This window comes from Camelus ferus, chromosome X (genome assembly GCF_009834535.1).
Source record: "Camelus ferus isolate YT-003-E chromosome X, BCGSAC_Cfer_1.0, whole genome shotgun sequence".
Lineage (NCBI taxonomy): Eukaryota > Metazoa > Chordata > Mammalia > Artiodactyla > Camelidae > Camelus > Camelus ferus.
The window spans coordinates 38,226,949-38,252,307 of NC_045732.1; the positions used below are offsets into that span (position 1 = coordinate 38,226,949).

Sequence of the window (25,359 nt, forward strand, 5' to 3'; positions counted from 1 at the left end):
AAAATCTACAGAATAACTTGAAATATCCACTCACATCCCCTTACTGGACACATTTCATACATTTAAATTACCATAAGCTTCATTAACCAAAACCTGCCCAGTGTCCTGCCCTACCATACCCCCCCAAAGTCCTCTTCACACATTTAAAAAAAAAAAAAAAACTGACAACTGGTCAAGTTCCTGAAATTCGGGTCGGGGGGCTCACCTGCAAAGCCCGCTGCTCCCGGCTGAGCTGACTGGAATCTGCGTACAGTTCGGTAGTGACGCACTTGAACCGGTCACCCACGTAACCAGCGGAGTTGGCGATTCTCTTTGCCAGCTTAGATGGCTTTGGCTTCAGAACTTTGCCATCGTTTGACTCTGACTCGTCAGCTCCCTCTTTGGTATAGGTGGGGGTGACGTCCACACTCGGGGGAGCACTGCCCACACAAAATGGTTTGGGATCCTCTTGGGTTTTCCCAAAAGTGACAGCAGGACCATCGCTCCCCAGGGTTGGCTCCAGGAACGGAGTGGAGACTGGAATTGCCAGGTTCTCCTTGTTGGTTCCCGCTGGAACATTCTCCTTGCTTAAGCTGAAGACTGACTGGCTCGGAGCCTGTTTGAAGGTATAGGCTTCGTGGAAGTCACTGATGCGTCCCAACTCCTCTCTCAGGGCGATGAAATCCCGGTGCGGCTGCAGGGCTGGGTCGGTCGGGGGTTTGGTGGGCTCAGCGCTCTGGCCGACACTCTCAGTTGCGAAGCCGGGTTTGGACACGTTAGGGTCGGTTTTCGTATCTGGCTCCTCTCGGAGAAGGTCTACATAGACAAGCTTGTCGCTCTTGACGACAGTTTTCCCTTGATTCCAGCTGGGGCTGGGCTTTAGGTTCTTGTCCGCTGGGACTTCCGGATGCAACTTGGTGCTGCTAGCCTCCAGCACCTCGGAAAACCGGTTCCGGAGGGTTGGGTCCTCGTAGCGGGCCCTCTCGTGGGACCGGGATCTCCTCTCCGGTTTCTCCTCTTTAGCGATCTCTATGGGCGTGTGAGGTATCAACATGGGGTGCACCATGCCCAACCCCAGCGCGTCCTGGTAGGTCACGAACTCCGGCCGGCCCGTGGGCAGCCCGTAGGGCAGTCCAGGCTTTGGGGCAAGGTGCCCAGGAAAGAGACTGCCATTGGGCAACAACACTGGGTGAGGGTAGACAGGGCCTTTGCCGTGTAAGGAGAGGGGACTTATAGCAATGCCCTCGGGCGCTGGGTAAGGGAGGTAACTCCTGGGGTAGGGGATCGGTGGGGACCTGAACGCCTCGTTTGGAGACAGAAATATTGAGCTTGGCGGGAGGCCATTCTCATTTGCTTTGAAGCTCGGCTCCGGGTTGCTGGCTTTGGCGCCCTTGCTGCTGGTGCTGCCGCTGTGCTTGGCAGGCGTGGTCGGGGGCTGGCCCACGTGCTGGATGACGGACGGCGTGGTGTCCACGGAGCTCCTGCTGGTCTTGCTGCCATCTGCGTTGGCATTTGGGGCCGGCGACGCGGAGGCCGGACGGCCGGCGCTAGACACCGACCCTGAAACGTTAGCGACCACGGCATCTGCGGCGCCCATGCGGGGACACGAAGAGCTGCGCTGCTGCGGGAGGGCCCAGTCCAAGGCCTTGTTTTTCAGGGGCAGGCCTTTGCCGTTGTTCTCTTCGTTGGGACTCGGCCCGGGCACCACCCAGGACGAGGGAGCCGTGCTAATGATCTCAGATCTATAGATAGCACAGCCGTTTCCTGGAGGAGATAGAGTTTCTTTCGGAATCTCACTTCCGGAGAGCACTAAGCCACTTCCAGCTCTGCTGTGCACCAGGACTGTGGGGGCCATCTTTTTCACGTGCTCAGCTTTGGAAGCATCTACACCCACCACTTTCGAAGACAAATCTAGCGGCTTATCGGTGACGTCTTTGGTAACCGTCTGCTTCTCTAACAGAGGAGGTGAGCTGCCATCTTTTCTGTCTTGACCCGCTGCTTTCCGGGTGTGCCCAGGAACTGGCTGGGCACTTTCGGCTCCTTCGGGAGCTTTCGGATACTTGCCGCTGCAGAGCCTGGCTGCGGGGAACTCGCTGCTGACCGTCATGTATGGCTTCGACAGGGTGACGGAGGGCGAGGTGGAGACCCTGGCGTAGTGCTTGTGGAATTCGGAGTAGGTGTCCGCAGCAGGCTGGGAGGGAAGGTGGACGCGGGGTGAAGGCCTAGGCGAGGGGGGCAACAGGAGAGCCGTGTCCCCTGGCAGGCCGCTGGTGACCGCCTTGGCAGAGGGCACCCTAGGCTGCTTACTGTTCTGGATGTGGGGATATGCATGGGAGTCAACCGGGTTCCCAGGGCTGACGCCCATCTTCCAGGGCAGGCTTTTGTCTGTGCAGTGGACCAGAGGTGGGATGGCTGGGGAGGCCGAAGGTGTCGAGAGCCTCATGGGCGAAGCCAGGGACGACGGGATGTGGGGACTGACGTAGTGAGGCGGCGGCAGGTAGAGAAATCGCTCCCCATTGGTGCAGACCGGAGAATACAGCGGCTGGGCCAAGCTGTAGGACTGCTGAGGTAGCAAAGCCTTGTACATGTTCAGGGAATACTTATTTGGCGAGTCAAGGAAAGGGTAGATGGCTGGCGTGGCACCTTCCATGTAAGGATTGACCCAGGGCAGCCGCAGGTAACTAGCACCATTGATGTTGAGAGGGCTCTGTTTGTCACTGGCAGGCCTGTCCAAGCCCAGTGTTTCTGCCGTGGGGACAGCACTTTTTTGTATCCCGGGTGGCGTTTTATATATAGCACTGAAGCCATTTGGGGGTTTTCCAGAGACAGCGGAGGCCTCCACTGTCTCAGGCGTATTCGGTTTGAACTGCATCTCTGGATTTCTTTCAGAAAACCCCAGACCACCTAGAGTGGTCGTGGCAGCCTCCCGACCTTTCTCTGAGCCCAGTCCACACAAGCTAGAATAGACGATGTTTCCAGGGACACGCAACCCCTCCCGGATCAGGCCGGTGCGGTCCATGCTCAGTGCGGCCAGGCCATCGATCCGATGGGCCGCAGTCGCGTCCACCTTCACAGAAGAAGAACATGGGTGTTACGGAGGACACGCCTTCAAAGTAGCCCATCCCAAAGAGACACCACAGACTAGGCTCAACGTGACTGACATCAGCCCCAACGTCTGAGTAGAAAGGGTTAAAAAAGGATTCACAAGCTCTGTGGCCCCCTCCCTCTTTATCCAGAACCCTCTGCTGCCTGCCTTCTCACCTTTGTTCAACTAGTATCCTCAAAGCACGGAAAACGTTGATCCCTTTAGACTTGAGGCCCCTGCTTTCATTCAGTCATCTATTAACTCTGGAAAATCCACCTTCACAGCAAAAATTCTTGGCTACAACTGAGGTGGCACCAACTGCACTGTTCTCAGCACCACCCTCGTGGGGTACCCGGGGTGAGGCGGGGCGATGTGCACTGTGCTTTTCGGGGTGTAGAGAGGCATTATTTAACATAACAAAAAACAATCTTCAGGGGCTCAGCAAGGAACGGAGGACTTGAGCTGTCTCATTCCTACATCAATAAAGAGGCCATGGGTCAAACTGTAGTTGCGTCTTTTGACTTCTCCTCCCTGGTGTCTCAAGACAGCTCTCATTTGATATTTTACTGGGAAGGTAAACCCTAAGGGTCTACTTGGAGGCTGGAAATTTATCCGGCTAGGAGCACTGATATGGCACGTAGCTTATCGAAGAAAAGGCAGCAAGTATCGCACCAGTCGCTAGAGGACGCAGACAGAAATGGCGAGCCAGGAGGAAACTAGGGGAGGCCTCATCCTGGAGCCTAGGCTTTCTACTCAGCCCTGCCTTGAAACACCGCCCCCGGCCCCTCAAAGGCCCTTTAATGGTATGCAGATAAATGTACGATTGATTACAGATCACTGATATTCAGATAGCACATCAACAGAAGCCATTAATCTCTTACCACGTTGTGGTTCAAGGGATTTTCTTCCCTTAGTTCCAGTCTGGCCTTTGAAGCGTCACCATCATTTACGGGAATTTTCCTATTTAAAAGGACACACCAACTTCACGAAAGCATTCTTCACTTAATCCATCTTTCATAGACTGCCCCAGAACAGACCAGTTTCTATTCCCATTTTTCCAATTGCCCTTAAAAAAAAAAATTCCTCCCCCATGGCCCATATTAAAAGTTGTCCCCAAATGGTGATCCTAGTGGACTGGGAAAAACAAAGCAAAGGCAGGGCAACGGGGATGTGGAATCACAAATGTCCCTGAGTTGGGTGGGCAAGACAGAAAATCAGGCACAAACACCTGTCCCTCACAATCTTCTCTCTAGAGAAGCTGAGCAGGCTAGTCTGGGCTCAGCTGTCCAAGCCAACCCTTATAAGCTCTACCTAAGAACAGACATTAAGCAGTACAATGGCCAAAGCCAGGGGGAGGACCTCACGGCTAAAGTCTATGGGCTGGCCACATCAATCACTTCTGTGTTACCCAAGAGGACAGGCTTTCAAAACTTTCCCCCAAAGTTAAAGACCATGTCCTATGAAACTGGTTTCCATGGTGATAATGAAGCCATATTTGACTGCCTTTATCAAAATGCTGGGGGATACACACTAGTATCATACGCATGTCAGCTGCTCCAGGCTCCAGAGGAAGCCGCACATCTGTGCCAGGCTGCTGCGGCTGCCCTGGGACTTGTTATCAGAGAGCATCGATAAAGAAAGTGCTTGGTGCCAACTTCCAAATCCCCAGGATAAAATTGCTGACAAGCGGCGGAGGAAAGTTTCATCATTACCCCAAAGAGCAGCTTCAATTATCTACTGCTTAGCTACTTCTACCCCACACTCCAAAATTACTGATTAGGAAGCATAACAGAGCTGTCGGGTGACTGAAACCAGGAGCCAATGGCCTCGCCGAACAGGCGGCAGAGGACAGGGAGAAACCCTGGGCTTAAACGAAGTGAAGGGTGGCGATCTCCTCATTTATTACTGAGCAAACTATTTGTTTTAAAAGCACATCGAATGCCGATCCACCTGGGCCCACACTTCTGACATTTAGAGTTAAAGCAGCATATAGACTGGGATTAATTCTCCTTCATAAATATGAAATAATAAATTAAGGACGAAAGTGCACTGAAAGGCCGCTTTAGGGGCTAATCTCTTAAAGGGCGGCAATGCTTCGCTGAGCCGGGTTGCCTGTTAAAACTGTAAATCAAGGGCCGCCAGCTAGGCGGGAGAGCTCTCTCCCCCACCCCCTTTGGGCTCACTCTGGCTGTGAGGTGAGGGGGCCCTGCTCAGGAGCAGGGCGGGGGCGGGGGACGCGTGGGGGCGGGGAGGACCCGCTCTCTCTCCAGGCCACAGCCGGACAGGCGCATTCACCTGTCTTCGCTGATCCCACACATGCGGACCCTCTCGCTGTTCATCCAGCTGTGAACGTTCCCATACAGGGGGGTTGCTGAAAGCATGTCGTCTTCTTGGATGGCAGCTTCTCTTCAAGCGTCTAGTCTGTTTAAAAAAAAAAAAAATCCCAGGCGGTTGAATAAAGAAGAGCCAAACAGGGAAGGAGAGAAAGTCTTTCTAGGCAATTCGTACAGAATGTAGACTCGGGAAGGCAGATCCTGCTCGATGTTCTACAGATGTCCCGGAGCACAGGAACACACCTGACCCAGAGGGGGGGTGGGGGATGTAACTTCCCTGGCAGGAGGTGCTGGAGACAGGGAGAGGGTTCAAGCACCATGGGCCACACCAGCCAAGGTACCGTACCTATTGCCCCCCACCTGCCATCCTCCCTTCCCCATCCCCAGCCTTTGGCAAACACACTTGGGTTGGAAGCAAGCGGAAGGTGCCAGATCCCAGGGAATCCCACACTGATTCTTCATGGGGCTGAAAGGATGGGGATGGGGGGGGTGGGGATATGGCATAAAAGGCACAACAGTCCGGTGTGGCGGCCCAAACTGCAATTCATTTTCAGGGCTGGATTCCCAGGGCTGTGGTGTGTCCAACTTCCAGAGCAAGGGTTAAACAGAGTCAGTGGGCTGGTGAGCCACCCCACCCAAGCCCTAGATTAGATTAAGCCCCCAACCGGGGTGGTTTTGCCTGGGTGGTTTGGCCTGGGAGCTGCAGGGGGAGGCGGCTGAGTAATTCAATGACGCCCGCTCGCTGGGGACAAGAAATCATTAGCGAGCGCAGAAGTCTTAGCAGCCCAGGCTGCCGGGCTGCGAGCCACTGGCACGCGGGGAGCAGGCAAAAGCCACCCCTTTTCTCCCCAACGAGAGGGGGGTGGGGAAGGCTGCCAAGGCAGAGGGAAGAGCACCTCTCCCCGCTTGCCCTCCTTACCTTCTTTGCCCCCCACCCCCACCCACATCACATTCTAGTTTGCTGCATGAGTGAAGGGTCAGGACAAGCTGCATTTTATTAACAGGATTATCACGGCGCGTGATTTATCCTCGTGCAGGATTTTAATTGCTCTTTGGAGGTTGAGCCGTTTCTTTTGACTGCGCTTCAGCCCATATCCTGCTGTTAAATGCTGGGTTAATAAGTAGGGGAGCCTTTAATGCCTGGGACCGATGGCCCTCAGCAATTCCCCCGCTCACCCGACTCCCTTGTCCCGGGGCCCCTGACCACGGCTTCTTTACACAGGGACCCAAACCCGAGTGTGAAATCACTGGTGTGCAGATCAGATCATCGGGGGAACTTTTCTTTCTCCTCCCTCACACACCCACCCACACAGTTTCCGAAAGCCCAAATGTTCCCTAAGTCGACACATTTCCTTTGTTAGCAGGAAAAAATATGCAAATGCTTGCTTTTACACTTTAGCGCATGGAGATGACTGCCAGGTCGGTTGGGTGGGAGCCACCAGGTCCGGGGACTCTGGGGACTCTTTTTGCGAGAGCGACTCGGAGTGGGGGTGGGGGAGCACCCGAGACCCGAATCCCAAGGCCAGGCTATCTTTCCGCATTTCTTTGTCCTAATTCAGGCTTTTGTCCACCAGCATCCCCCATCGGCCCCTATACATAGAACACCGTCTGTTAATCAAGAGCCACGCGCGCAGACACACCGTGCACAGTTCGAGCTCAACAATGAAGCTGGGGGAGAGGCAGAGGCAGAAATCTCCCAGCTGGGTCAGGTCTGCTGGACTTCTGAAGAAGCTGTTTCACTAGGAAGCGTCCCTGTCTTCAGACACACGGGCATTTCCAGTGGGCTGGCCAGAGCGCCCTGAAAAGACGGACTCGGGTGTCGAGGGAGGTTCTGCTGGGGCCTGGGGGCCGTTCTTCCCTGTCCCGAATACACAGATCAAGCTGGGGGAAGGACACCACTGGCCCAGGGCTGACCACAAGGCACATTTAACAGTGTCCCCTCTCTAACCGCTGCCACCCCTTCTAACAAAAGGAAGACACTCAGGGAGGCCTCATCTAGAAGGGCGAGCAACATTCCTGGGCCCAAGTGTCCTGGGCATGGGTGCAGAGCTAGGACTGCACCAGGCCATCCCCTCTCAGGGGGGAAATTAGGACATGATGAAATATGGACATTACGCCAGAAGCCAAGGGTCACTCCATCAAACCTCTAAGACAGGGATAAGGGGAGACAAGATGTGTGTGCCCATGAAGCCCCAATCTTCTGATGCCCCAATCTTCAAATCTTAAAACAAGCTGCCTCCTACACGCCTCCTTTAGTTGTCAGTTTGGGACAAGGACCTCTGAGCACCTGACTAAGGAAATAGGAAGGCTGCTGCCTCATTCACCCTACTGAACCTCCCTCTCCCACAAAGGGCTTTTTTTAAGAAAGGGCGGCCTGAACTTAGCTGAGAGGTGAATGCAGTTTAGAGACGCTTGGGAGCACAGGGTGCTTTGAAAGCCTCTCCCCCCTTTCCAGGGCTGGCCCAGTGGGGTTTTCAATATTAATGTCGCACAGATAAATGACACCCAGTGCCAGAATGAAGTATTCTTACATGCACAGGGTCAGATGGAGGGTTGAGGCCCAGAGTGTGGTCCAGTGTCATGGGGGTGGGGGCAAGGGACCGGGCTAGCCAGGAAGAAGCAAGGGGAGGAGGGGCAAGGCACAGTGTCGGACGATGATCCTGCTGACTTACACCTACACCTACACCTACACCTACACACACACACACACACACACACACACACTTATAATCTTTAGCTGCCCCATGAACTTTTTGTGAACTGTTTAAAAGTGGAGGTCTGTTGAACAAACAGCGGCGCCACTGCCAGCCATAATTTCATTGCAACAAGCTAAAGACTTTTAACTCTTCAAGCTCCTGGTCAAAGATGGAGCTGACTAGAAAGGGCCAATGAGCAAGGGCCCTGGCTGGTGGGAGGCCATCCTCCAGAGTGACAGCCCAAATCAGCAGGAACACCCTCATCCCGCACAAAGGCCAGACTGCTCACACCCCGCCACCACTGAAGAATGGGGACCCCTCCCTCCATCTATCTGGGATATAGAATGAACTAAGGGGGTCTTGGGGGTAAGTAAGGGACACAGAGACTGAGAGGCAGAGACCCAGCCATGCTCACTTCGCTCCACTTCTAGAAGCTGCTGTTGAAATAGTTGGAATCTTTTTTTTTTTTAAACCTCTGAGGGAAAGTTCTTCAAAAGTGACTCTCTGACCCTTGGCTGTGGGTCACGGTGAGGAGGGCAAATGATGTGATTTAGATGACAAACAGAGCGGGCGCTTTGCTGCTATATAAGAGGCTGCCCTTATTTCTCAACCATCCCCCCCTCCTTTTCTTCCACACGCAGGCTATGCTTCTGGAAGTGCCAAGAAGTGTGAAGTCAGTCATGAAAAGCACTTTACAAGCACCAACCTGTTTCCAGGGTGAGCTGCTAAGCTACACCTTGGCTCTGGGTTTTAACCCTTTTCCCCAGTAGTGGGGAGAAGGGGGCAAGGATGTGGGACAGGGATGAACAGGGAAGATGGCTGAGAGACAAGTGTCAGCCGAGGAGACGGAGTGTCTGAAGAACAGAGAGGAACTGTAGTGGCTGCCCTCTGAACACCCAGTTCCGGAGAGAGACTCAGCTTGCAAAATGCCAACACCCCGAGTGGTCTCCAGCTTCCGGTCTGGCCGTAACTGCAAGCACAGGAGAGCTTGGGTCTCCCTTGACAGACCTGGGCAGTCATCTGCTCTGGAAGCCAAGAGTTATGATTAGCATCCGAGCTTGGCCTGGACACTGGGGAGAAGAGCCTGATTGGCAGAAAGAGGTCAGAGGGATCAAGATTAGGAGCTGTCACCTCAACCTTGGCATCCCTGAGAGGGGGCCCTTTGGCCCTCTGTGAAAAGACACAAGGGGGGCACACGGGCCCCCGAGCTGTACCCACCACCACTGCTCTGTCGATTCCTGCCATGAGGACACCATCGTGGACCAAGGAAAGGGAGGACGTTTGTCTTTTTTCTTTCAAGGAGATGTCCCTGGGCAGACAAGGAACAGCAGGTTGAAAAGGAAGGCGCAGTGGCTGTGAGAGGCTGGCGGGAGTGGAGCAAGGGGAGGTAGCACCAGGCCACTCTTGGCACTCCTCCTTCTCTCCACCCCGGCTCTTCCTGGCACCAGGCCACTTTCCGCTGCCTCCACCCTGGAGGCGGCCGATCGGTTCAAGTCTGCACATCGCGCTTGTCAAGCGGTACCAACAAAATGGAAAGCATCGCCACTGAACCATCCCAACTTCACACAACGCACAAATCTGATCCGTGCTCCTTCCTAGAGCCTCGCTCGCTAGGCACTCCTTGCCCCATCAGGCAGTTATCTAGCTAGTGGCCAAGAAGCTCCCGAATGCCGGGCGGACATCAGGGATCCTGGCCATTGTGCCACGTACTGGGGTCCTCTGTAGGCTGGCGACCTCCCTCACTGCATAGCTGGCTCTCCTTGGAGAACATGCGAGAACGTGGTCACCCCAGCCTCCCAGCTCCCACCCTCACCCACAGCATGTCTATGGGCAGGTGGCCGAATCCTTTCAACTTTGGTCTCTTCATCTATAAATATTTGGCAATGTGTTTCCAGAGGATTAAACCGCACTATGGACTTGAGCTCTGCCTGGCAATAGCTGGTGCAGGCCACGTTTAACCCCTTTAAACCGCATCTGACTCCACCAAGTCTACTGTGTAACAAACAGACCCCAGAATCTGCTGCATAGTTTCTTTGTGGCAACAGGAAGGTTGAGGCAAGGACACAGAGGGGGCCAGGGAGGGGTGAACTTTGGCAGTGTGTCTTTCATGGAAGCCCAAAGCTCACTAAGCAGAGACCCTTTCTAAGGTGGCTCCAAGCACAGACTGAGTTGCCCACCAGCACTTCTCTACTGGTGTCAAGGAAGAGAGTGGTGAAGAAGTTCCTAGTTTTGGATGGGGGTGCTGCATGGGGGTAGGAGATGAGAAAAAAGCAGTCTAGAATGTGCAGCATTGGGGCAGGTCCTCCTGGGATGCTTTCCCTAGTGTGTGCAGCAGTGGGGAGAGGGGGACCCCAAGGCTGCCCCCAGGTCTGGACAGGGCCACAGGCTTCCTGGGGTATGGCTGAGGGAGGTAACTAGATGGGTGCTGAAATGGGTTGTAGGGTTTGGAGGAGCGATCCAGCCTGCCCAGGCACTGTCTCTTGGCACACTCCAAGTCACAGCCATAACCTCTGGGGGCATCCCCACCCATGTTCCAAGTTTTGCTGCAGAGCTGCAGTGGGGTGGGGGTGGAGGGGTAAGAGAAGCAGACGAGAAACGGGAAACTCGAGGGCAGCCAGAACCTTTCCTGCCTCCGGCCTCCTCCCAGGGAGCCTGGATGGAGCAGAGCTACTCAGGTCAGGAGTGAACTTGGCCCCACAGCGGCAGTGGGCGGTGGCGAGTGGGGGAGGGGCACCCCTCCCCCGCCTCAGCCCTGAGCCTGATCAAAACAAAGGGATTTTTCTCTCCCACCACGTACACCCGTGCAGCGCCTAGCCCCTCCTCGCCCTCCTCGCGGGGGTCGCGCCCCCGCACACACCCGCGCGCCCTCGCTCCCGCCCGACCTTCCAGGAACTCCAGCTCTCTCCGCCATCCTCCGACCCTAGTTCACCCTTCCCGCGCCGCTCTTCTGTGCTCCCCCTTCCCAAGCTCCGGCCATTGAATCTCTAGCAAAAAAAACAACTTCCAGGTGGGCGCACGGAGAACCTGGGATATGCAGCCGAGCCCACCCAGGGAATAGGCACTTGCAGACCCCTCCCAGCCATTGTCCTGGGCTCCTTTCGGCGGGACTCGACTTGGTGCTGCTCTCTGTGACCCTCGCCCTCCCGTAAAGATGCAAGCCAAGTGTAGCCAACTGTAAAACGGGGGGGAGGGGACTCGGGGAAAGGGAGAGCAGCAGCAAGGATGACCCGGAGAGCCGCTGCCCAACCCGGGCTGCCCGCCAGGCACCCCCTTTCCCACAGGCAGAGCCACGGCCCGAGGTCAGCTCATGGACCAACCCCAGACACTTCTTCTCCCCTGACTCCATGCCTGAGCTTTTATTCCCTTCACGGTTATGCCACACAACCACATGTGTATCCAAGAGGGGGCCTCATTTGGAAGCTGGTGTCCCTCAACAGGAGGCAGCCCAGGCCAGGAAACCTAGGTTGAGTGCAATTAATCACCCTTACTCCTCTCCTCCCTACCCACCCCCAGCAACACCCCCTCCGGTCTGGTCCCTACAGGGCTGGGTTCCCACTTGGAGTCTACACAACCTGGGGGCAAATCCAGAATAAACGGTCCATATACCACAACTTTAGAGGGGGTGTCACTGCACTGCAGTTTCCATCTGGGCTCTGGAAATAACGCGCACTCACTGTACCCCCCCACCCCTGGCCAGGAACAAGCTATACCATAAGGCTATTAACAACAGCTATCATTAGTACACACAGGAAGCACAAAGGAACTTTTTACGAATAAAAGATGCATAAAACACAGGGTCCTGAGATCTGCACCCGGGTTCCTGGCTGATTGTGTGCCGCCTCGGAGTCCTGGGAAGACTGGAGATGAGGGTCAGGGGAGGACAGGGGCGCCCACTTTCTTTACAAGGAACAATAGGAACCCCATGTCTGCTACTCAGTCTTGGAACTCAGAACACCCCAAACAAAGCTGTGGGAAAATTGCGGTAGAGATGGGGGCCCATGAATTTTTGTAGCTGTTCAGAGCTTAATTACTCCTCCTTGATCCGTGGGACTAGACACGACACCGCCAAGGTTAAAATGCCCCGAACAGCGCCGAGCAGATGTGAGCGAGCTGGCAGACGCGCAAATGAGGCCTGCCTCGGAGCACGATAACAAGTGACTAATACATTGCATATCGTTGAAAGAAAATTATTTTTCTCTAATTTGCATTTGCTTGGGGGAAAAAAAAAGCCAACCAGAGTCCTTCCTCACAAGCAGGAGTCTAATCCTGGAAATACAGCCCGGCTGCTTTAAGAGAGCTGGAAGGAGGGAAAGACTGCCAGTGTTTTGGCAGTTGCAGGCTTGTTTATCTTTCCGCCTTTCCTCCAAGGCGAAACTCGTTTTGCAAGCAACATTCCTACAGAAAATGGCACACGTCATAAAAAGAGACCAATTTATAGAACTGGCACCGAAGTTCATGTATCATTCCAGAAGCATCTCCCAGCTCCCCACTAGGGAACCCAACTAGATGCAGAAGTCCACATTAAAACTCAGAGAGGGTAGACCTGGGGGCGGTTCAGGGAGATGAACTGCAGATATCCTGCAGACTGTCCGCCCAAGGGCCAGAGTCACACAGAAGAACAGGCTATAGAATTAAGTCAGCTCTAAAGGATCCTCTAAAGCCCCGGGGCCAGGGCTGCAAAAGCTTCAAACTTGAGATTGGGGGTGAGCTGCTTTTTTTTTTTTTTACACCCAGCTTGCCCCAGGATAGCCCAGGGGCAGGCCCATCTTCCTGGACATCCCAAGCCCTGGCCAGGCATGCATCTCCAGGGCCGGCCAAGCGGGGGATTGCCGCCACCCACCAACTGTTCTCCCTCCCACCCTGGCGCCTCCCTGCAGTGCCTGGCAGAGGACCAGGAACTCAGAGAAGGCCTGTGGCTGTGGGCATCTAGTTGATTAAGTCACCGAGTGGGTGGTGCTGTGGGCAGACCTCAAGACAGCACCGTTGGTCCTGCAGCTGAAGGCAAGTGCGCTCTTGGAAACGGGAAGGTGAAGGGAGGTGGGTAACCAAAAGTCGACCTGCACCTCTCCCCTCCCAACACCTCCCCCCCACTTCGGGTCCTGAACCTACACACTTGTGTTTCCAATCCAGGAAACAGGGCAGAGTGCGTAGAACACAGCGCCCGCCTGTCTTTCGAACTTGTCTGAATAACAGGGCCATTTCAGAGGAAGAACAACGGCCTTCAGAGCGTCTGCAATTTCCAGAAAGCCTTCAGTTAATAATACATTCTTTCCAACAAGCTTGCTTTAGGGCTGAAAGTTATTTTCCCAAATCTTAACAACCCAGTCGCAAGCCGCTGGGGCTCCAGGTCCACAGATCCCAGCCAAACCCCTCCAGACAGTTGACACTCATGACCCCGCAGGCCTTCTCCTGCCTCCTCCCCCCTGCCCCCCACTTCCCCAGCCTAACAAGTTCCCCAAACCACAACACACAAACCGGGGCGCGTCCACCCCAAGCCCGAGAGCCATAAAGACGTGTGCTGGGGGGATCGGGGTCGGGGTGTGGGGCTGCTAAGAGCTTTCTTGAGTCTGAGGACGCCCTGGTGAGGACACCCTGGCCAGAGAGTGGCGGCCACCTCTGCAGTTCTCCGCGGGCCTGCATAGTGCGCGCTTTGTGTGAGTGCCGAGGAGGCACAGCGCTGCTCGCGCACCAACAGCTGTCACATTATTTGCACTCGCTGTAAACAGCCTTCACATTCCCCCCTTACCACATAGTTAAAGCCAGACTAACAATCCACAGTTAGAGATCAAACCAACAACAGCAGCATTGTGTCTGCCTTCGCACCAAGCCCAGCAGCTGGCAGGTTTCTCCGGAACAAGGGACCCCCCCCAGCCCCTCCAGGCCCCAGCCAAGGCTAGCCAAGGCAGCAGCGCGTTTGTCGCCGCTGATTGTTAAAGAACACAGCCACTTCGCACAGACAGAGAGTTCGGGGTGGTTCGTCGGCCCTCTCCCAGAGATTCCTCCTCCTAGTAGTAGCTCAAGGCAGGCCCCCCCCCGCCCATTTCCTCAACTGTGAATAAAGGGTGTTCAGACTCCCAGGGTTGGTTTCTCGGCAAAGCGTGGGCCAGCCTGTCCAGGTCATGCCAGGGGTCCTGGAGCTCCCTCTGCCCTGTCCCCAAGGCCACGCAGCTTGGGAGCTTGGCCCAACGCCTAGTGTGTTCCAGAAAATTGTCCACCTCCCTGAATCCTAACTGGTCGCCCCACTGATCAAAATGTCTCCTTTATGATTTTTGGTTAAGTCGAACATTTCCATAATCGTCATTATTAGCGCAAATTACACGCCTAATCGGTCCTTAAATAGATTTTAATTAAATAATCATACAAGGCTCATTTTATGACTTAAGAAAGGCATTACTTTTCGTTATAAAGTTTCCACCAGGATACAGAATAACGACAGCAGACAAATACTTAATTCTTTGAAAAAGTACCAACAGCCAATGGGCAGAGCATCGTGAAAGCAGACCCCCGTTTCACACCTTCTGGAATCGAAGTGGAGGCTGGACAGACCACAGCTGCACAACTTTCCTCCTGAGAAGGGAGAGGGGGTTTCTACTTCCAAAGCATTATTTCTGTCTTCTCTTTGGGGCCAGGGGAGAGAAACCCCAAATGCTCCTTTCCATTGCCTGTCTGAAGACATTTCTCCAGCCAGAAGTCTCTTCTAGAGACCACTCCTCCCCACCCCCATCTGTTTTCCACCTCTTAGTCTGCTAAGAGCCATGGTGCAAAGCAGGCAGGCTGTGCTTGTTAAATGCTGTGTAAAATGCTGTTAATAAAATAATAAATACAAAGGATGGAGGCTGCTGGTTCCATGGGTGTTTTGACTGGAAATGCCTTGGCACTTGTCATGTGTTTATGGGAGGGCAGACAACTCTAGGATTTACATAGTTTGGACATTTCTGTACTTCATTTATTCTTTCCTAAATGACGTAGGCCTAGAGCTATTTCAAGTTTGCATTTGTACAGAACTGTTAAATGCCTAAGAGTTTCTCCAATTAGACCAAGTTTTAAATCAGACCCAAGGCTGGAACGTACTCTCTGACTCGCCCTACTCCACCCCTCAGCCTCTGTTGCTGGAGAAAACAAACAGACCCTCAACAACAATTCGGTCCTTGCTCTCCCCACCTTTGCTCCCCCACCCCGTGGGGCACCTAGGGCAAAGGTTAAGGTGTCTTCAGATTACAGTCAGGGCCCTGGCGACACACACACTGGAAAGCACTGCAGTTAGGCGCATCCTGGCCATCCTCTAACCTCTAAAATAGTGAGCTAAGATGGGGGGGAAAACTGCTGGCCTGGTAAAACCCACTGTTCACAAAACAATGTCAGCAAAGGCTGGAAGGCATTCTTTAGAGAGGGACCAGGGATTCGTGCCTACTGAAGCTCTTTCAGCACAAAGGCTTTTAGGGGAAGAAGGGAAAAAGAGGGAGGGGGGAGAGGAGAGAAAGGGAGGGCTCCTGTTTCAGAGCCGGCATCCCCAGAGAGTCAAGAACCAAGTGTAGCTTCAATCAAATGCTGACTTCCCCTCTGGGAGTCGAGTAGGAAACCTGATCACAGTAGCTTACTACCGGCCTGGATCCATACAGGTCTGGTTTTCTTCTCCTGCTAGTAATTTCTTTAAATACATATCGATATAAAAGAAGCAATCCCTGGCAGACTTTATTGAAAACCACACTGAGACCTCATAACATCCGGACTTAATCCCTATCAAACAAACCACAGCACCTCTGGCCTCTGCAGCAGGCCAGACCCTCTCACCTCTTCCCACCAGGTCTCTCCCCTCTAGCCGCGGCTGTTCCCTCCCACACCCCACCCCCACCCCAAGAATGATGGGAGGACTTGCCAAAGAGCACCTAAATACTGGTTCTGGAATCAATTCCTAACCATATAAATGATCCCACTTAGGGGGAGGGAAAAAAATCCAAGACCTTTCATATGGAATCCTTTAAAACCCAGAATGCAAAGAACTGTAACAAAGGGAAAGAACCCACGGAGGCAGACCCAGAGGAATACACTCAGAGGGGAACTTCACCTGCAGGTTGGTCCCCAGACACTGGCCTAAGCAGGTCTCAGGGGGTCTCAGAGGGCCTCAGGGGCGGCAGGCAACGAAGAGCAACCGATAGGAACCTGACCAGTCATTCAAAGCAATTACTAATCCTCGGGGCCTACTATGTGTCAAGTCTTCTTCTTTGATCCTAAAGGTGGATAATTATTCCCAGTCTTACAAATGAAGAAACTTACTGAGGCTCAGAGGCCATAAATAACTTGCCCCCAAGGTCACACAGCTAGTAAAAATGGGCCACGGTCAAACTCAGTCCTGGAGTTGCGGAGAGGAGCCAATTATTGGTCTAATTGTGCCATTTGAAATCCCCAAGAAGTTCGGAAGGCTTCCTGAGCCCCTGTATTCATATACAGGGTGAAAGAATAGCGCTTAACACCCATGTAACTCAGTCCACGGGGAGCCTGGAACCCAGTTTCTCCTACACCCAGTAAACTCTTGGTCCATATGTAGTATTTCGCAATTCCCCCCGACATCCTACAAATCTCCCAATACTGGAACACCCTGGTGTGAGGCCAGGGATCCCAATAAGGCTGCATTTCCCCTCCTCCAGGAGCCCAGAACAGGCAGGGGTAGGTGGGTGCTACTCTTAGGTCTCTGCAGAAAGTGCTGACTCCTGCTACTAGAACTAGGCTTCCCATTCTAGTTTTGCCACATAAAGCAGTAAGTCAAATTATCTAGACAGAGCAAAAGCCCTTTGGAAAGAGTGCCTACACCTACCTTTCCTAGGATTTTAACCAAAAACCTAGGGACCAAAGTGGGCTGGGAATGGGAATTGAGAGGGAAGTGGCTTGCAAGATGCCAGACACCGGGGGGGGGGGGGGGGGTGAAAAGCCAAGTCCCAAGAGAAGCTGGGAGCTGGGGTATCTCTCCTTTCCCCAACTTCTTGTCCCAGCAGAGCTGGGTCATCGCCCAACATCCCCTCCTCACCCCATCTCCAATTTCCTGGTCTGCCCTAGGCTTTCAGATGCTCTGGGAACTATCCACACCTGAAGCCACAGGCTCCACACCCGAAGGCTGTCTCCAGCTCGGCTCAGAGGAAAAGGGGAACCGGCAGACGCTCTGCCGCCCCTGCGGGCTTCCTGGTCCCGGGCGGGTGGCCCGTCCAGAGGCCGAAGCTCCGAATGTGCGAAATGGCTCCAGGAGCGCCTGGGGCGGGCAAGGGCCTCGGCAGCGGGAGGGATCGAGGCGATGGCGGCGCCGGGTCCTCACCCCGCTAGCCAGCCGAACACGCCCCGGCGGCCCGGCCGCCCCTGGCTCCCGGCCAGTGGCTTTCTCTTTTTTAAACTTTCCGGCCTTGGCGATCACCGCCGATCGGAGCAGGGTTTCCCGCCCCCACCCCCAGCTCGGGGCAGGCCCTTCCAACCTCCGGGGAGGTGACCCCCGCCCCCGGGCACCGCTAGTCGTTGGCCCCAGGAGACCCCCCCCCCCCCGCCACTTGGGCCACCTGGAGAGAGCCGCTTCCCGAAGCGATCAGCGTCCGGCCGAATCTGGGACTGCTGCGCCCGCAACCTCCAACGGTCCGGGCCTGCCCGCGGCGCGCATGCAGTAACGCCCCCTGCTCGCGCTCCCTCGGAAAGGCCAGACGCTAGGGGAGGGGGAGGGGAGGGAAGGGTTATAGGCTGCTTTTTTTTTTTAATTTAACTCTTCAGATGCAAGTTTTGGGTGTCCTTGTTATGATTGCGAGCGCTAGGGTAGAACAATAGAAATGGGGGGGTGCCGGAAATGGTGCAGGAAGACCCCTATAACCCTATAAACCTCTCCTCCCCTTCCCAGTTACTATTAGCATTAAAAGACCCCAGCGCCTTCAATGCAATAGTGCCTGTTTATAACTTTTTCCCGCTGGGTCCCCATACCTTAAACGAGCCCCCTCCTCCCGTTTCGAAATCACCAGGGCAAAGATCGCTCCCAAATTTGTGACCTCCCAAAGCTCTTGCACCTTACCTGCTCTACCCCAGGCACCCTGACCTGACTCACCCCCCCATACTCCCAGTAGTTCCTCTGGTTTGCACCTAGACAATAAATTTAGTTTAATTTAGCTTCCGGTCTTTAATTTTAGCAGGTCTCCTTTTTGCATGCAAATCAATATGGCAATTACCATCTAAAAGCTCGCCCAGCCCCGGGTCAATGTAAATTGATCATTGTCCGCCTTCCACAAAATAACACCGGGAGTCTGTGGTGCATAATGAGATTATACTGGAAACTGTCTTTTAGATCACAAATTATATTTTATGCTGTCAGGATCTTCTCCTAGCGGACTTCCCTGCTAGTCTAATCACGGGGTACCAAGCCCCTGGGTGCTGAGGGGTGATGGTTGGCCGGGGAAACATGGCTCTAAAAAATAACCAAGGGTTGACACCCCCATTTCCGAGACCCTCGACTGGCGGCAAGCGGAGATGAGCTTGCGCTGGGAAAGGGGGCCTTCTACAGAAACGTCGCGGAAAAGCATCGTTCATTAACTTTCATCCATCGGAAGGTCAGCTATCACTTTCCGAGGAACACATTGGGGGCAAACAGTGAGAGCCGTCGGGCCGGGCTGGAGGTTGGTGGACGTCCGGGGCCAAGTGCTCCAGACGCAGGAGGCCTGGCCACCCCGGGGGCGGCCTGAGGAGGCCTTCCACTCCTGCCTCTGCTGCTTCTCAACCCGGCCGCGGCCACCTAAGCCCCGGTGGCGCAGCCAGACTTGCAAACCAGACGGAATCCTGCGGGCCGTACACACAAGCAAAGCAGCCGGGGCCGGCCTCGGTCTCCCCTCCCCAGACTGGGAGAGGCCCCGCCGGCCGAACCGTGTGAGCAGGCGGTGAGGCCTCCAAGCCCGGAGAAGGTCCTTTCTCGCCGACAGCACGGCTCTCCCGCCCCCTCCGCGGCCCCCAGGGCACGGGTGTGACCCTGGAGCCTAACAAAGAGCCTTCAGAGCTCCTTTCGGCCTCCGGCTGGCGGGGGAGGGGTGGGGCCCGCGGGGGGAGGGAGGAGGAGCGGCGGCCCAAGTGGACCCGCGAGGTCCCCCGCCCCGCTGCGCCTGGCTGCGCCGGCCGGGCCCGGCGCCCTCGAGGAAACCACCAAGGTGGCATTGTCAGGGCCGCCGGGCGCTCCTGAGGACCGTCCTGGCTGTCCTGGGATTTGGGCGGCCAGCGAGCCTCCCGCCCAGCCCCGCGGTCCTGCCCCGCCCCGCCCGACCCGGCGCGGGCTCCACCCGAGTGCGGTCTTCCCAATAAAAGCTGGAATTCCCGGCTGGGCTCAGACAAAGAGGGACCGCGGCAAATCGACGCCGCGGGCAAACCAAACCCTAGCCTAGTTTACGTGCGCGTCTGGGGTCACAGAGGCGCCTGCTAATCCACCCTACGCAGGCCGTCCCTGCATGGTCTCCTCCAGGAAAAGATTAAAAAAAGAAGGAAAGACTATCTCCCCTTCATTCCACCGAGAGGCCGAACTTCGCACTTCTTTCGGTTCAGTTCTTATCAGTGCACTAGGCCCTGCAGCACCTTAGCAAGCAGGACTTAGAGCAGCGCAACATCTCTTCCTCCTGACCCAGAGTGGAAAGCTACTCCTCCTTCCTCCACCATCCATCCTGTCAAGGTCAAGAGCTCAAAATCTTTTAAACATCCTCCTACCTGCTCAATACATGTCCTCTTCCTCGTTCTAGACGGGAAGAAACTATCACCAGCAGTAATCCTAGTAACTGAGGGCCCTCCACCCTTAGCTAGGTCCCTTTGCCCTCAGTTTCCCTCTAGCCAAAGACACATGATTTCCCTGTGAATGAGTGTGCGAATGTGGTTGTGTGGCCCACGCTTCCGTGCCCCTGTCGGTCTCACTGGGCAGGAAAGTCTCCATCAGGCATTGAGGAGTTTTTGTCATTCAGCCTGTGTGTCTAAGCATGGATGTATGCATATGAATGCTTTTTGTGTTTCCAAGTGACCCTCTTCACACCTTTTAATGGGCTTTTGTCTCTGGAACGAACTTACAGAAATTCTGCCCCAGTTTCCAGCTCAACAAAGTCTGGGATTTTCTCCTAGAATATGGCTCTAGGTCTCAGTATTTGCATATCCATGTTTACATTCCTCTCGGCCAATTCTTTATCTCTTCTGTATCTCTTGTTCCATGTGGGCATCAGAGCCAAAGTGTCTTGATTTGTCTCAGCACATGTCATTCAGGCGTACATCTTAATCTGTGCACTCCTGTCTAACACGTACACCTCCCTACGATTTACACTCTTGCTTTGCCTATAACACTGGCTCATTCCCAGGCCAGACCAATATGGGTTTGCAGCTTAAATGGAACTAGAGGATCACCCTGAGACTACAAACCCTAAAAGGAAGAGGACTGGGAAGGAGAGGAGTGTTACTAAGGATTTATTTATATATGGGGTAACCCACCCACCAATTTCAACCTCTGTAAAGAGCTAGACCAATGTCTGCAGAGCTGTGCTAAATTTTTAGACCAATTCAATGTTGGCCCCCATGTATGTGTATACAAATGATCGATCCTGTACACATCACTATCCAACTCCTGTTTGGAGACTGTCTCCCTGCACATATCTGATTCGAACTCTCCACAAGTTCATGGTTAAAAGTGTGTCTATTTACACAGACAACTCAAGGACCCCTTTTCTCTCTCTGATTCATACCTATACACATTGGTCTGGCATTTCAGACTCGGGTCTTTGGTCTGCAGCAGTCTTGGTCAGAGGCCCCACCCGACTAAAGCTTTGAGCAGACCTTCCTATACTGGATCGCTCGCAGGAATTCTGAGAACATTGAAGTCTACCTCTGCATCTCCCAAACTCAGTTCCTTAAGTGAGGGTGCCCAGTGTATATGTTCACACCTCCCCCATTTAGAAGTACCAGGTCAAATTAGATCACCCACCAGCCACGTTAGGTTTGTCGAAGAATCGAGCTCAATGCACCAGGATGCGAGTGTGCAGACACAGAAGAGAAAGGAAAACCCTAGGCTCAGACTCCCACCCCCACCTCCACCCGGGGGGGCTACTTTGCCTCCAGGAATTTTTACTAGGCCCCTGCCCTCCCCCTCCCCTTACCCTCTCCCCATCGCCTTTAAAGGGTTAAGAGAAACCTTCGCAGCCTTCCCTCAACCCTGGTCTCGGGGCTCGCAGGCTTGCTCGCTCACTCGCGGCTCACGGGAGTCTGCCGCCGCCTCCGCGGCCCGCCCCCCCCCCCCCGTCCTTCAGCCGGGAGGGAGCCTGCATGCCTGTCTAGACCGATCTATCACAGGCACACCAACAACACCCGCGAGAGCGCGGAGACCCTGCCCAGGTTCCCCTGCCCGCACGGTTCCCGGCGGACGGAACCCTGGAGCGTGACCGCGCCTGCGGGGCGGGGGTGGGGGTGGGAGCCTACGGGCGCTGGCCGCCCCGAGCGCACGGCAGGTCCTCCCCGGCCCCGGCCCCGGCCCCCAGCGCTCCCGCCAGCCCGGCTGCCGGGGCACAGTCACAGCTCTGCGCGCTGGGCAGTCCTATTTTTATCTTGTCTAATCCCAAACTGGGCGGGGAGCACAGGCATCGTGCTTAGAGAACAAGAGATAGGCGAGGGAGGCGGGGAGGAGCAGCCAGGCAGCGACGCGAGCGGGAGCGAGTTAAAGACACAGTCGAGGCGACCGAGAGCAGGAAGAAAGAGCGGGCTGCGCGGGCCTCGAGGCGCCGCACGCAACGCGACTCCCGGCGAAGTTACACTCGCCTCCCCGCCGCCCCTCGCCGCCGGTCCCTCCCCACTTCCCAGCGGCGCTCTCCGCAGCCCAGACCGCGGGGCCCGTTCTGTGTGGGAGGCAGAGACCCGGCCGGCCCTGCAAAGGGCTGGAGAGAATCGCTAATGAGCTGTGCGGCCCATTGATCCGGAGAACACTTCCTAATTAACTCTCAGTCACCTACTGGTGACAGCGCCTCAAAGGACAGCGCAGAGGCCGTCCGAGCCCCAGCCCTGACCTGCCCGCCGAGCGCCTGGTGCCCGAACCCCGCGCGCTCCCCTTGCTACCCCAGGCAATCCCGGTGAGTGGCGGCGTAAACCCGTACACTTCAGGCCAGCCTCGGATTAAACCCGGACGGCATATTAATCACCGCCATCTCCCCGCCTTCCTCCACGCGGTGAAATCATGCCCCAAATAAACACGAGAACCCACACTGCAAAGCCCAGACCAGATAGCAGGTCGGGGGTGGAGAGGGAAGGGTCCAGAAACAGACGTATTCTCCAAGTGTCCACGTACAGGAGTCTCGGAGGCTGACAATTAAAATGCCTTCCACACAAGCAATTCTGTTGGCAAAACCGAATCCAACACCTCGTAAGGATTGATTTCGGCCCGCGGTGTCCGTTTCCAGTGCCACAGGAAGTGTCAGATGGCTAGAAATACCCAAGTCTGTCTGCGTTCACCACCCACCACCTTCTGGGGTGGGACATTTCCTCCTCGTTTTTATTCCCAGGCCATTTTAAGGATTTTTCTCCAAGAGGCTATCCCTAGAACCAAATACCACTACCCCTCCTCTGGCCTTCTCTCAAAAAAAGAAAAAAAAAAAACAGCTAAAACCCTGAGCTGTCTAGTCTAGACACCGGAGGCTGTAAGAATACCTATTTGAAGCGCGCTGGTTTCTTTTTAAGGTTTGTTTTTAAATACACATAACCCTCCCCCTTCCTTCGCTCTTCCATTGCCCCAACCCCCACCCTTCAGGCGCCGGCGGCGCGCGCCCTCGCGCGCGGGCACTCACAGCCTCTAGCTGGAGATCGCAGACTTTCTGGAAAAGATTCATTAACAGCAAATTAAGCCTCGCCCGTCCTCGGCCTACACGCGGCCAGACTCAGCCGTCTCAGAGACCCGGGGACGTGCCCACTCGAGAGTGCAGGCGGCGGGAAGCCCGCCGGGACCACGCGTGTCTCGAGCAGCCCTACTCCGCACACACAGGGCTTGCTTGGTAAACAGTAGGCGCAAGTCGCCGCCGCCCCGAGCCCCAGAGTTGGCGGAAGCTCTGCAGCGCAGCCGCCCACCCGCTCCGAGCGCGGGTCCCGCAGCGCGGCGGCGCCTCGCCCTCCGCGACACGGCCGAGGATCGCGCCGGGGTGCGCAAGTTCCTCTTCGCCCTCAGCCTCTGCGCCGCACGCCCCCCGAGTGGGACCAACTTCCTCCGGCCGCAGACTCGCACACGCCCAACAGGGCTTCCCACCAGGCTCCCCGCTGCCCAGTGCAGGACCCAGGTCTCGCCCCCCCCGCCCCTACTCGCCCTCCCCCTCCGCCGCCCCCGCACGATCTACCCCCACCCCTGGGGGTTCACAACTCAAAACCAATTCCGCGATGTAGCGGGGAGGGTGGGGGTGGGCAGGGGTCGTGGATTAAAATTTTAAAAGAACATTTACAAAACAAAGCGTCTGACCTGGCGGGCGGGCGGACGAGCCGAGTTGGAACCCCTCGCTCTGCTTGATTTCCTAGTAGTTTTTTTTTTTTAATCCACGTGATTCGCGCTTTGGGGCAAGCCAAAAAAAAAAAAAAAAAAACCCGGGACTCCCCTCCCGAGTTGCGCGGTGGCGGCAGGTCGAGCTCGGCTCGGCCCAGGGCGCCCGCCACACACACCCTCGCGCACGCACACACCGTCGTTCCACTAGCAGGAACGAGCGGCCCCCGGAGAGGCGAGACGAGGCGGCGGCGGCGGCTGGGGGTTTTTACAGTTCTTTCCCGAGTCGAAAAAGAAAGCAGACGGGAACCCGCCGCCCTCCCCTTCCTGCTCGCGAGCTAACGCCGAGCCGAGCTTCCCAGCTTCCAGCCCAGCGCCCCCCCCCCGCGCCCGACTCGCGGCGCTCAGAGACGACCGCGCTCCCGCGCACACAGGAACACACTAGCTGCAAACTTCCACTCCGCGAACTCCCCGCTCTCCTCCCAGCCCCCCAGGGAGGCGGCAGGCCCCCCCCGCCGCGCCCCTCCCTCCCCGGAGCCCACGCGGGGCCGCTTAGGTTGGCTGCATTTTTAATAACTTATAGCTATGAAATAAAAACGAAAGCGAGCAAAGCCGCCAAAGGGAAGCGCGAGGCGCAAGCTTCACGGGGTACGCGAGAGAGTCGGAGGAGCCACCCGCCGCGGGCGGGGGCCTCGAGGGAGGGGGCGGACTGCAGCCCGCGGCGCTCCCGCCCGCCAGCCCGCACGGCCTCCCCAGGGAAAGGTGGTCCGGGCACTGACCTGAAATCACCGGCCGAGGAGTAAGCAGGGAGCCTGCAATCCGGCGCTTTGAAGTTTTTCCCCGGAGCAGAGTCGAGGCGGCGAGGAGAAGCGAGGGGCGGCGGGGTGGGTCGGGAGAGGTGTGCGGGGTTGGAGGAAAGTGGGGTGGCGACGTTGGCGACAGGAGAAGGAGCCGGGCGGGGAAGCGCGGCGAGCAGCAAAGTTTGCCGTCCCCGGCTGCCCGCAGCCCGCTCGCGGCGCCGCGCTCGCTCGCCTCCCTCGCCGTCTGCTGCCAGCCGGCTGCCCTCGGGGTCGGCCCCGCCGAGGGGTGGGCTCTGGGCCGGGTGGGGGCGGGGCGGGGCGGGGCGGGCTCAAAGCCTCCGGGCAGGTGGCGACAGCCCCGCGCGATCCTCCGGGCTCCGGCGGCTGGGCCGGGCTCGGCCGGGCTCAGCAGCTCCCGCGCCGCCGCTGCTGCCGCCCGCGCTCGGGCAGGAGCCCCAGCGCCATGTTGACGGATCGCCGCGAGCGCCCGCTCGGGCTGGGTGTGTGAGTGTGTGTGTGTGTATGTGTGTGTGTGTGCGTGCGTGTGTGTGTGTGTGTGAGTGTGTTGGCCAAGTCGTCCCTGCGCGGCGACAGCGCGGCTTGGGCTCCCCGCCCGGCGGCTCGCGGGCTCCCCCTCCGCCGCCGCCCGCCTCGCTCCCGCTCTCGGTCGCGGTCTGGGCTCCGGCGCGTCTCCCCCGCAGCCGCCGAGCTCGGCCCGCGTTCAGCAAGGAGCGTAGCTTTGCCTCACCTTGCCGCTGGGAGCCCGGGCTCCGTCTGCCGCCGCACGCCGCGATCCCAACGCGTCCCCCCTCCCAGGTTCCCTCCTCTTCCTCCTCCCCCTCCCTCCGCCCTCCCGCCCGCCCTCCCTCCCTCCCAGCAGCCGCCTCCCCTCCCCCCGTAGGCGCAGCGCTCGGGCGACAGCCGCCCGCCCGCCGCCGCCTCCAGCTCTCGCAAGTTTGAGCTCCCCCAGCCTCCGCTCACCCTCCGC

General features: G+C 56.3%; 1 protein-coding gene across 1 annotated transcript in view; it reads right to left on the reverse strand.

The window, feature by feature from the left end:
* BCOR (BCL6 corepressor) overlaps positions 1-25,113 on the reverse strand; it is a 32,771-nt gene extending 7,658 nt beyond the window's left edge. The window contains exons 1-4 of the mRNA XM_032474655.1: positions 24,351-25,113; positions 5,360-5,485; positions 3,946-4,024; positions 182-3,046 (exon numbers count right to left, since the gene is read on the reverse strand). Of these exons, the coding sequence (XP_032330546.1) occupies positions 182-3,046; positions 3,946-4,024; positions 5,360-5,445 (3,030 nt within the window). The 5' untranslated portion in view covers positions 5,446-5,485; positions 24,351-25,113. The remainder of the gene's footprint in view (positions 1-181; positions 3,047-3,945; positions 4,025-5,359; positions 5,486-24,350) is intronic.
* Between the last annotated feature and the right edge of the window lie 246 nt (positions 25,114-25,359).